This window comes from Simochromis diagramma, unplaced genomic scaffold (genome assembly GCF_900408965.1).
Source record: "Simochromis diagramma unplaced genomic scaffold, fSimDia1.1 OVJJ01000562.1, whole genome shotgun sequence".
NCBI lineage: Eukaryota > Metazoa > Chordata > Actinopteri > Cichliformes > Cichlidae > Simochromis > Simochromis diagramma.
This window is the reverse complement of record NW_024387126.1, coordinates 1-13,151: the sequence shown is the minus strand read 5'-3', so window position 1 is coordinate 13,151 and position 13,151 is coordinate 1. Positions and strand designations below refer to the sequence as shown.

The window sequence follows — 13,151 nt, the reverse complement described above, 5'->3', positions numbered from 1 at the left end:
ATACCACTGATTTCCTTTCCGATCCGATACCAAGTAAAGTTACGGGTGGTATCGACGATACTGATCCGATACTGATACTTTGTACAAAAACTTAATGTTTCATTGTATTTCATAATGCAATATTTCATTGTATTATGTAATTGTAATAATATAGCTTCATAATAATTACAGGACATCAGACTACTTGTTCTTATTACTTAATAATGCAGAATTAATCATATAGAAATAAAAAAAAACTTGTTGAAAAAAACGTTGTGCGCTATTTGAATATGTTGCTGCCTGCAGCACTAAAGGACTCTGCGAGAGACGTCTGTCTCGCCCTAGCAGCACCTGTCCCTCTCCTCCTCTTCAGTTTGCCTCAACATAAGCTCATCATATTCTGTGATATGATTTACTCTGAGGTGTTTGACGAGGTTAGTGGTGTTGCCACAAAACCTCACTGTCTTGCCACATGTATCAAAAACCGCATCTTGGCTTTTTGTCGAGGTAAAATACGTCCACACATCACTCTGTTTACGAACAGCCATTGTTGTGAGTGCGCACACCAGAGGCTGCAACACATTTATACAGCCGTATTTTGCATATGACTATGAAAGGCGTAAGAGGAAGTAGTTCCTCCCAATTTAGACGATCCGAATGATATTGTTTCTTTCCACTGTGTTCCTGTTAATGATAAACAGTGTTGGTCAAGTTACTTGAAAAAAGTAATCAGTAACTAATTACTGATTACTTCCCCAAAAAAGTAATCCCGTTACTTTACTGATTACTCATTTTCAAAAGTAATTAATTACTTAGTTACTTTTTAAAAACACGATTTACAACCTGAAGAGGTGATAAAGCGATAGAGCTTTCAGCCCAATTCTACCTTTTCTACATAATCCATCATACAAAATGTAATCAAATGGAAAATTATCTCTTTTTTTAACTTGTTTTATTAGTTTTAATCTTTTAACTTTATGCATCAAGCAAAAATTTAATTATATGCAACATTCTCTGACTTGAATAAATTAGTTTAACATTTAAACCTATTTTTTGCACATTCCAGCACATAAATAAAATATTTTTGTGTGTTTACACTCAGTCTTTCAAATAGATGCAAGTAAAACACAGCAGACAATAAATAAAGTCAAAGACTCAGCGGTCCTTTTGCTCTATTTTCACCTGTAAAGCAGGAGTAGAGTAGGCGGAGGTTTACGCTGGTGCAGGTGTGCCGCGGTCAGTTGAAGAATCCGCAAGTTTCTCTGTGAGTTTCCCATTACGTTGTTGCGCACTCGGTGCTTGCTTGGAAGTTTAGGGGGTTTTTTCGCTGTAAAAAGAAGTTTTCTTCCCACGCACGATGGACACTAATGTTTTTGTCACTTTTTATGGAATCAAACTCAAAGTAAGGTCAGTACTTCCCACGCTTTAAACGCTGCAACGCTCATACTCTCTCCCTCAATCGATATATGATATCCACTGTTGATCTGCACACAGCTGTTGTCACTAACAGCGCACTCGCTTACGTCACTGTCGTGAGACATTCTCGCAAAAAAATCACGGTTTTAGTAACGCAGTAACGTAGCGTTCCTACGGGAAAGTAACGGTAATCTAATTACCGTTTTTGCAATAGTAATCCCTTACTTTACTCGTTACTTGAAAAAAGTAATCAGATTACAGTAACGCGTTACAAGTACAAGATGGGCAGTAACTCTCTGCCCATCTCTGATGATAAACTACAAATTTACTCCAAAGTACTAAAATATCGATATTTTAACATGAGAATCGATTTTAGAACATAAATTACAGGTATCGGAAGAATTGATATTTCAATATCAATCCGCACACCACTAATAAAGTTTGAAGCTGGAGGATCTCTATATAAATATCCCATACAAGCTAGGTCCAGAAGCTTTCGGATGCTGTTGAAATAATAAAGTTGTGGTATGTCAGTGGTTAGAAATACCATTATTATTTTAGGATTAGTTTAACACAAAGTCAGGGCTGACCCGGGACTATTGCTGTGAGTCACAGAGCGCAGCATAAAGGCCCTTTCACGCGCTACTAATGCTAAATGCTAACTAAAAGCAAAGGATCCAGAATTTGTTGCGCTGGCCACTGAGCTCTACCTGTACTAAATGCACCTGCTACTTGTAGTTTCTATCTCTGATTTCATGTCCTCTACTAGAGTTTGTGGTGTTTTATCTTTAATTGTTTAATAAAAACATGTATCGCTAATTCATAACGAAGAAAGCTTTGTAACTCTCCCCACTAGTGAAGACTGTCATTTCCACAGCACTGCTTTCCCCCCGAGGTCCGCAGCACTGTTGAAAAGGCTCTGGAGGCCCCTGTGTAAGCACGTAAACCTGTCACACAAAAATCACAGAACTGGGACAAACACTGTTTTCCTGTTCTGTAGAGCTGCACAGCAGAGACGATACTCTGATATGTTTTTGTCTTCACTGTGAGTAAAAAGTTGCTTTTCATGTTTTTTTGTTGTCAAACTGAAACCAAAATATTTTAGTGAGCAGCACAAAAGAATCAGCTACAAATCTGCAAGAAAGCAAGTTTCACTTATTTTAACAAAACAAATTATCTGTAAGGAACATCTTCAACTTACATGATACAGTCAGTCCAGGAACCTTACTCCAATATGTTAACAAATAGTCCCTTCTGCCCCGGCAGCTGTACAACCCACTGTCAGACTCAGTAACTGTGATGATTCTGTATTCATTGGATGTTGGAGGTGTGTTTAACTTGGCAGGACTCCATTCATACATCCACTGAGCTCTTTCACGTCTCTGAATCTCACATCTGACAGTGACTGTCTCACCGCTGTATATCTGAGTCCAGGATGGCTGCAGGGTCACAGTGGGCATAATGGGAACTGTTCACATAAGAATGATCCAGTTAGAAGAAGAGAAACATAAAAACTCTGCTGTTTATAACATAAGAGTAGAGTCATTACAAAACAGCTGATTCACAGAGAAACAAGTTAAAAGTTAAAAGTTAAAAGTCACAACATAAAAGTTTCAAACTGTAACACAATATTTTCAGTAAAATGTAAAAGGTAAAGTCTTTACTTTAGTTTTTGTTTAGATTCCAAAAAATTACAGATTATTTTTTTCATGAGTTGACAGCAGATTAAGAAGACTGGAAGAAATTATGTGAGAAATGTTTTCTAAAAGTTGTGATGAGGTCATCATGTGAAACTGGTGCAGTTGCTGATTTGGGACATTGGAGAGTGTCACACTTGTAGTTATTGTATAACAAACAGGTTTCAAGTGGTTCTGACAGATTTTCCATGACCTGAACCTTAAACCACTGAACCACTAATGCATCTGTTCTACACTGGAGGTTCTTCTAGCTGTCGTATCATTAAACATATTATGACACTCATGAACACCTTTATTTTTCATTAATTAAAATAACTGAATGCCATTAACAGTAATTACATGAAAGAATCTAAGTGGAACCTGTAATGTAGCAGAACAGTCTCTAATAAAATGAGGTTATATTGTAGTCAAACCTGAAACGTCGAGGAATGAATGTAAAAATGCTAAAAACAAAGGAAGTAACTGATCTGCAGTGATAAACTCCACATGTGCAGCCATGAGGTCAAGATGGGAGCGACTGGGATTATTACATTTGGACTGAATTCTTTCATCAAACTAACAAAATCTTTTTCAGATGTTTCACTGAGTGATTATTAAATATCTTTATAATGACACTAAAAGATATTTTAAACTGCTTTTTATCCGAAACAACAAAATAAACCTACAGTGCTGTTGAAAGACAAAGTGTTTGGTTGAGTTGATGAAACATTGTTCAGTACAAATTAAGATGTCTGAAATATGTCCAACTTACTTATTACTCTCAATGAGGTGCTGTCACTCCACTCTGTCCAGGAAGAGCCTCTTGTGCCCCGACAGCTGTATCCTCCACTGTCAGACTCAGTAACTCTGTTGATTGTATATACACTGGATGTTTCATGTATGTTTTTCTGGCCTCCTCTCCATTCATATGTCCACTGAGCTCTTTCACCTCCATGAATCTCACATCTGACAGTGACTGTATCACCGCTGTATATCTGAGTGTAGGATGACTGCAGGGTCACAGTGGGCTTAGGCAGAGCTGTTCAAAGAGAAAATATCCCATCATCAGACTTATAGAAATATAAAATGATCATTAAAGCTTTCCTGGTTTTATTGCTCTTGTTAGTGGTAACAACATTTTTTTCACCCCAGTGACAATTTGACTGAAAATCAACAATAAAAAGGTAATAAAAAAAAATCAGATTAAACCTTAAACCTTAAAGGAGATTAGGAATCTGGAGAACTGGTGCCAGAGGAACAACCTCCTTCTAAACGTCAGTAAGACAAAGGAGCTGATAGTGGACTTCAGCACTAAGCAGGAGAGGAACTACCAGACCCCCGTCATCAACGAGTGCCCAGTGGAGAGAGTGGACAGCTTCAAATACCTCGGAGTTCACATCACGCAGGACCTGTCATGGTCCTGTCACATCAACACCGTGGTGAAAAAGGCCCGTCAGCGTCTCTACCACCTCAGACGCTTGAGAGACTTCCAACTGCCCTCCAAGGTGCTCAGGAACTTTTACTCCTGCACCATAGAGAGCATCCTGGCGGGAAACATCTTAACCTGGTTCGGGAACAGCACCATGCAGGACAGACGAGCTCTACAGAGGGTTGTGCGGTCAGCTGAGCGCACCATCCGCTCCGAGCTCCCTGACCTGCACTCAATCTACAGCAGGCGGTGCTGGACCAAGGCCAGGAAGATCGTGAAGGACCTCAGCCATCCCAACAACAGACTGTTCTCCCCTCATGTGTCTCATTCCCTCATTTCGCTCAGTGTATTTCAGACCTGTGTTTCTCTCTGTCAGTGTCACGTCGTCCCCTCACCATGCTGCGTGTTTCCGTGCTCCCTGAGATCTGTCACTAGTTTACAGGTTTCCCAGTGTTTTTGTTATTAGTTCCCAGTTTTTTGTTTCATTTTGTTTTTGCAAGTTTTTTTCTTTTCTGAAAATTAACCGCTGCAGTAAAGCAGCATTTTAAGTTCATTGCTCTGATGATTGTTTTGCGTTTGTGTCCTACATCCTCCCTGCCACACAGCCGTATCATAACAGTTTCACTGTGAGTGATTGCTGTGGATTTATGTAAAACTTTAAAATTTGTTTTACGGTACTTTTAATACTAAAATAAGAACAAATCCTGCAGTTTTATTGAAAGACATGATATTTTGTTGTGTTTTTGCATCAAACGTTGTGCAATAGAATTAAAAACAAAGGTGAAATATGCCCAACTTACATATTATAGTCATTGTGATGATGTCACTCCACTCTGTCCAGGAAGAGCTTCTTGTGGCCCGACAGCTGGATCCTCCACTGTCAGACTCAGTAACTGTGATGATTCTGTATTCACTGGATGTTGGAGGTGTGTTTAACTTGGCTGGTCTCCATTCATACGTCCAATGAGCTCCTTCACCTCCATGAATCTCACATCTGACAGTGACTGTCTCACCGCTGTATATCACACCGCTGTTTAACTGAGTCCAGGATGGTTGCAGGAACACAGTGGGCTTAGGAGGAGCTGTTCAAATAAACAGATATCATTAGCAGAATGATAATTTGACATGAAAATCAACAATAAAACTTTTTATTTTTATTAAATAAATTAAACCAGGTAATTTACTGATCTTTATATTTGACTGTTTACTTATTTCTACATATTTTCATTTACTTATTTATACATTTATGAACATGTAACCTATGAGCTGTAAGTTAGCTGTTGTTTGCAAACAATGCTGTTAAACCTCCAATATATCCAAATAATCTTCATTCAGAAAAAAAATTAAATCTTTCTTTTTCCATAAATTCATGATATTTAATTTGGGAATTACAAGATGAACAAATCAAAAAACTGTTGCTATGAGTAAACATACCAGCAGTTAGAGAAAGGCTAACATAGCAGAGCAGTCTCTCCTAAAATGAGGCCAAATTGTAGTCAAAGGGAAACTTTGAGGAATTAGAAAAAGTAAAAATGCTAAAACTAAAGATCTGCATCATGACACTGAGCTGCAGTGATGAAAAGAAACTGAGCTGAATAAACTGGGATAATTAAATCTGAATTTAGTTTTTCAACAAATGTACTGAATATGTTTTTTCTTACAACTGTATGTTGTTATAATTAAATTAAAACACTGTTTTATGCTACTTTTGATACAAAATGAAAAACAAAACCTGCAGTGTTGTTGAAATACAAAGTATTTTGTTGTGTTTTTGGATGAAACATTGTGTAGTATAAATTAAAATGAGTGAACTGTGTCCAACTTACATAATACTCTGAATGTGAAATTGAACCAGCCCACTGATATCTGAAGGAGGAGGTGAGTCTTTTATGTTAAATGTGTCTAGTTGAGGGAGGCCCCTTGGGAATTGTATTTTTTTACACTATTTATTTGGTAATCAAAGAGTAATTTGAAGGGCAGACTGTGCCAAAGTTCAGGCAAAACAATCACAAAGGCCCAGTCTTAGTCTTAGCCTGTGTTTGTTAGGATGCCTGGGTCGTTGACCCATAACGAACGTCATTTTCAAAGGCCCTCAGGAGGCAGAGTCTGGCTTTTACAGCAGAATTTATTTATTTCTCAAACTAGAGACTGTCATCAACGATCACCCCCAGAGTTTGTACAAAGGGAGTTCTGAACTTTTTCAGAGGAACAAGGTTAGACTTAAGAGCAAAACGAGGTTCAGAAGGTTCAAATAATGCAATCTGTTTTTTGATTGTTTACATATTTTAAAAATTTATTGGCAACCATGATTTTATGTCATCACAGCAGTCTAGCAAAACTTTTAAATAGACTGTAAAACTTTTTAATGTCATCTGTTGGAAGGGTGTTTTATAGGAGTTTGATGGGCAGCTAACATTAAAATCCCCAAGAGTTAGAATGCAGTCAAATCTTTATGTGATTCCAAAGAAAAGGGTGGGAATAAAATCCTTGTTTAACTTGAGGGGATGATAAACAAGCACAGGAGGAGACAGATCCACCATAAATAATTATAGTTCAGAGCTGCCATAAATATCAGCAGTGAGGTGTTGGCATATTAAAGGGGTTTTAAAATCAGATGCAAGACCTCTGCTGTAACCAGGTTCCTGCAGGAAGCTGCCTGTGACTGTTGCAGGTGGTGAGAGCTTTCAGTCAGCTGAAAGAATTAAAACCTTTTTAGTTCCACCAGGTCTCAGCACAGAGACATATTTTAATTGGCTTTGCTTTGTTTAAAAATGTATATCCAAAGAATTATTTAGGTTATATTTGCCACTATTTAATAGCATAATTACAAACCTTTAAGCAGTAAAAATGTCTTCTGCACCATTTTATAGATAAGAACTTAAATTTCAATCATTAAAAATATAAAAATGTAATAAATAGTTTGTACACATGTCATGAGTCTTGTGCAAATTTAAAAATAAATGAAAAATAAAACAGTATATTTAATCATAATATTTATCCATGCCTGCACAGTGTTATATTTTTAGGATTAGCATGGTTTGCAATATTAACGTGGTCTCTGTGGTTCCTCTGAATCCAGGTGTGAGGACATAAGACATGTAAATAGTGTCTTTGTCTTAAAATGATAAAACATTTTTTATTCTTTTTGAATTATTTCCTAAAAGATAAACACATGACTGCTTTTGTCTTGTGACAAGGAGACAAAAAATTTATTTTTCTTTACTTCTGAATTTTTGTTGTTGTTGTTGTTGCTGTCTTGAAATCTTCCAGCAGAGATCAGCTGGTGCAGCATGTGTTCAGCCAAGGAGATTCAATGACAGCGTTACAGTTTTGTCTGAGTTTAGCTGGAGGACATTAGCTGACATTTAGTTTGAACCTCACACAGACAGTCATTAAGAGAAATCATCATAGGTCACATGATCTAAGTGCAAGTACTGCGTATGTGTGTCATTAGCATGAACATGAAAAGATGCAGCATGTGTCTCAATTATATGTCCAAGAGGAAGCATAAATAAGACTGAGCCCCTTCTAGTCTACACAGTAGTAGAATTTGTCTCCATTTGTTTTCTACAACATTTGATATAAATTATTTTTTAGCAGTGTCTTCATACTGAGACTTTGTAAAATAAGCATAAATGTAAACGTGTGGCAGGAAACAGCAAAATGTATAACTTATAAAACCTTATGAAGCAGGTCTTTAAGAAATTAGGTTCTAACAAACCATTATTTGTGATTCATTTAAAATTAATAAATAAATTCATGTCATGAACATCAGTTAGTGGAATCAATCTAAGCGTAACCTCTAATGAGAAAGGCTAATGTAGCAACCAGTCTCTGATAAAATGAGGCCAAATTACAGTCAAACCTGAAACTTCAATGAATTAACTTCAAAAATGCTAAAAACAAAGGAACTAACTGATCTCAGTAGCTGCACATGTGAAGCTACTGGGGTGAAGAACTGGGAAAATTACATTTGTATTTAATTTTTCTTCATACTAACAAAATGTTTTTCATTCTTCAGATGTTTAATTTGAGTGATAACTGTTTATTTCTATAAGTACATCAAAACCTTTTTTTTTGCTACTTTTGATAATAAACAAAAAGCCTTAAGACATTTTTTTAATCTTTTTTAATGAAACATTCTGGAATATAAATTAAAACACATAGTGTGAGTTGAAATATCTCCAACTTACATTTTACATTCAGTGTGATGACATCACTCACTCTGTCCAGGAAGAGCTTCTCTGCCCCGGCAGCTGTAATCCTCCACCATCAGACTCAGTAACTGTGATGGTGCTGTATTCGCTGGATGTTGGAGGTGTGTTTAACTTGGCTGCTCTCCATTCATACGTCACTGAGCTCCTTCAGCTCCCTGAATGTCACATCTGACAGTGACTGTCTCACCGCTGTATATCTGAGTCCAGGATGGCTGCAGGGTCACAGTGGGCTTGGGAGGAACTGATCAAATAAAACATATCATTAGCAGAATTATAGAAAATCATCATTGAAACTGTCCTGGTTTTTATTGATTTTTAATGATTATTATAATTTTTAATCATTTTTATTTGAAAATTAAAAAGGTGATTTTGATGATATTTAGAATCAGGCAGAGTGAATGACAACAATCCATAACCCCGAGTTTTCTGTTTCTGTCTCACTTTTGTGTGTTTTGGTCCTTAATGTTGTTTTTATAAATCTGTGGAATAATCAAAAACATCTATTCTCTATAGACAAGGTTTTTTTTTTCTGTGGCTGATTGTGACTCAGAGAAAATGGATGTCTTTTCATGTTGGGTCTTCTAGAGAGGACATGACAGTAATACAGCTGAGTTTTACGTCCTGAATTTTATTTTTATTTTGTTTTCTATTGTCCAAAATGTTCCAGCAGAGAAGCAGCTGATGGCAGCATCTGTTCAGCCAAGGTGTTTCAACAACAATGACTGGCCTCGTCTCCAGTCATACATCCACTGAGCTCCTTCACCTCCCTGAATCTCACATGTGACAGTGACTGTCTCACCTCTGTATATCTGAGTCCAGGATGGCTGCAGGAACCAGTGACCTTCGGAGGAGCTGATCAAATACAAATATATCATTAGCAGACTGATAGTTTTGACTTGAATACATTTTAAAAAATACATTAAACCAGGTAATTTAATGATCTTTATGTTTCACTATTCGCTTTTTTCTACATCTTTTACATTTACAATATTACACATTTCTAAACATATAATCCATGAGTCATCAGTTAACTGTTGGTTTCCCCTAACAATGCTGTTAAACCTCCAGTGATGGATTCAAAGCTGGAGGCTGCCTGCTCTCATAAACTGATTATTAGTTCAGAATGGTGAAATACAAAGTTTTCATGTGGCACTAAAGTCAAAATTACACTGGCAAGAAAAACCTAAGAGTAAAGGTTTAGTACACAGGGAAGGAGCACAACTGTTTTTTAAATCACTCTAAAAATACCAACAGCACCATGAACTCCTCTGTGTCCTGTAAGTGATCTGAAGACTGAACAAAGGTGAGAAAACGATGGCACTGAGACTTAATAATTAATAATCTGACAGATTTAGTGGTTTAAGTGCTGGTGATTTGTGAATATTGATTTCCATTACAATTTGGAGAAGACCTTTTCAATTCTCAAATTTTTTTTAAACTCATCAGTTTTCTTAATAATGACTGAATCGCTTTTAGTTGTGACTAACTTCGTGTTTCTTCTCCTTCCTCTGCAGGTGTAGATGCCTCCATCAGAGACAGAGATTGCACTCTTAGAGCTAAAATAGATGATCTCATTTTCAGATGAGGTTTTTCTGAACAGAGTAATTCACATCAACAAGGTCAGTGTCACACTGCCCCCTGCTGGTGTGGGTTGTGCTGTCTGCTGTCAGAATGGCCTTGATTTTAACTTCTATAAGTTTAGAAAAATATGAGGCTATTATTGTGGTCCTTTTAGTGGAAGAAGGAAAACCCACCACATCTGTCACACAGCTGTTCCAGCTGCAGTTTTATTTCCTACTGCAACTGAGACTCAATTACAAGGTGAAGAGCAGGTGAGCCTGGCTGAGTAATACGCCACCTGGTGGTTTGTTCTGAGTGTGACAGAAACGCCTGAGCCTGTGAGCCTGAGCTCGGGCTAATGAACCCTCGATTACAGAAAACCTTCCACACTCATCTGTGGATCTGTCACAGCAGAAGTGCAGCAAAGGTCACAAGTAATAAACAGACAACAAAGAGAGCAGGTGAGCTGAAAACTTGACCACATCTCTGTATTTTAAGTGCTTCAGGCAAACCTTTAAGACTTTCCAGCTGATAATATCTGTGACACCCAGATGTGTTGACTTATTTACAAACCTGATCACACACAGAGATAATAAAAATGCACACGAGGGTTAATATATATACACATGACTTTGCTACAGTAAAATCTCCAAACTAAGCTACTATCATAGAAACACCACATTTGAGAAAAAGTATTTTGTGTCCATTCTTCCAGTAGAGTCCACAGACTTGTAAATACTGTGTCTCTGTAACAATGAGTGGAGTGCAGAGGTGTGAACTCAAATGCAGGAAGCAAAATAACTTAAATGAAACTGAACTTTAATACCTAAATAGTCTAAAAATGGAAACATACAAAGAATCAAAATGTAAAACTAATAGAAACAACTAAGAGATGAACACACTTGAGTGTTCACAGATGCTCTGACAAAGACTGAAAAGACACAGCAGGACTATTTAAACAGGACTGGGAATGAGAAACAGTTAAAAACAAACAGGAAAATCATAAAAGAGGAAGAAAAATAACACAAAGGAGGAAAGAAAACAAACCTTTAAATTAAAGAGGAAATACTTTTTTTAAAAGCTAAACAAAGATGAGGAAGAAGCACTCAGAGTAAAATGATGAAAGACCATGACAGTCATAAATGAATAAATCTATATCGATGGCACTTTGTCCAGTTTGTTTTACTTGTTACTCTTGTGAAGTCTTATTCATTTATGACTTTAACAACTTTTAGAGGTTTTTTCAAGAGGACACTGAGGCAGGCAGCACACCATGACACTATAAATAACTGAGAGTAAAAACTCATAATAAGACTGATTAAAGTCTTCAGGCAGGACTTTAACTGGCTGATCTGTGGTTGAGTCTGTTTTCAGTTAGAGTTACCTGCATTTACCCTCATCACGCTGTGCTGTAATAAATTAGATTGATTCTCCAGTTCATCAGCATCTTGTGAATCATAACTGTGATGTGTGAGGATGGACAGATAAATACTCATGAAAAGGAAATCAGTCAGTTTCAAGGCAACAAACTCTAGTAAATATAAAGTTTGTGTATCGGCTGAGTGAAACATCTGCTCACATGGTTGCACTCTTGATATGATCATTTTAATATTTTAACCAATAAATGCAGTGGAGTGTGAGCTGTATCATATACAATATTTTGTCCCTCAGGTTATTCCTGAAATATAGTTTGTTTCAAGTTTGTTATATGACGGGTCACATTTATTCATCCGCTTCTTCCTGGTCCGCTCATGTCAAAGTCCGCCATCTAGTGGTTAAATGGAGGAAGTGCCGAGTAATAATGGCTAGAGCTCCGTGTCTGTGATAGTTCTGCATCTGCTGCTCTTGAGATGGTAAAGTATAAGTTTGGGGAGATGATGGATTGTTTCTACATATTAGTGCTCTGTCCTTCTTGTGGGTCTGTGAAGTTTGTTACATTACTACTGTAAGCTAACTGTTAGTGCTTTGTTTTGCCTGTTAGCATAAAACATGTCAGCATGTGGTATTTGTATTTACGTCACTTGACAGGCTTTGTCCATTTATTGTTAATGTTGTGATCTTGCATTGGTCATGTGACATGTGTGCATCTACACTGAGATTAAATGTACCTGCTCTGTTTTGTTGTTACAGTTTTACAGACTGAAAGTGGTACAATGGTACATCAGTAAAAGCTCTGAAGAACGCCACAGTCTCCACATGGAGCGCTTACTGAAGCCATTTATGTTTAACTGCACAGGCTGAATAGAAGCATTGAGTCTGTGCAGAAGATAACATGTAAACACAGGGAGGATATTATTGAGCACATTATAGGAGATAACAGCTACATATATGAACAGGAAGAAAATATCATTTCTTACCTTCAGCATTTCCACAGATGACAGTACTGAGCACTAAATAATCAATAAAACCTCATCAGACATTATACAACTGACAAGATCAAAACAATAAAAGTAAGACTTTCTAAAGATACATTTCCAGATGAACAGTAATAAAAATTCTGTGCTTGTTTGTCAAAAAGGCTCAAACATAAAACTCAAACTGTTGTAACACACGTGTGTAACTATAAGTGATGCAAAAAGCAGCAGCGTATCAAACATTTAAACACTTAAAGAATCACAAGTCTGCTTTGTTCCAGCTCTCAGGTAAACAGGTTAAAGCAGTGACTCACTGTAATTCTCACAGATCAGAAACATTTTCATTAATCGCTGCCGTTCAAACAATGTCAGACGTGTACTTACAGAAAAAGCCCATCATGCAGAGCAAAGAGTGCCCCATCGTCACATCCAGCCTGCTGCACTCTGATCCTCAGATAATCAAACAGTTTTAGTTTGCAGATAAAGAGAAGTTGTGTTTAATATAGATACAACAAGAGTT

At 37.1% G+C, this 13,151-nt stretch overlaps 1 protein-coding gene across 1 annotated transcript in view; it reads right to left on the bottom strand.

Moving 5' to 3' along the window:
• Positions 1-8,716, bottom strand: part of LOC120743404 (obscurin-like) — a 170,058-nt gene extending 161,342 nt beyond the window's left edge. Inside the window, exons 1-4 of the mRNA XM_040047025.1 lie at positions 8,694-8,716; positions 5,301-5,582; positions 3,844-4,110; positions 2,597-2,863 (exon numbers count right to left, since the gene is read on the bottom strand). Coding sequence (XP_039902959.1) covers positions 2,597-2,863; positions 3,844-4,110; positions 5,301-5,313 — 547 coding nt within the window. The 5' untranslated portion in view covers positions 5,314-5,582; positions 8,694-8,716. The remainder of the gene's footprint in view (positions 1-2,596; positions 2,864-3,843; positions 4,111-5,300; positions 5,583-8,693) is intronic.
• Positions 8,717-13,151: the final 4,435 nt, after the last annotated feature.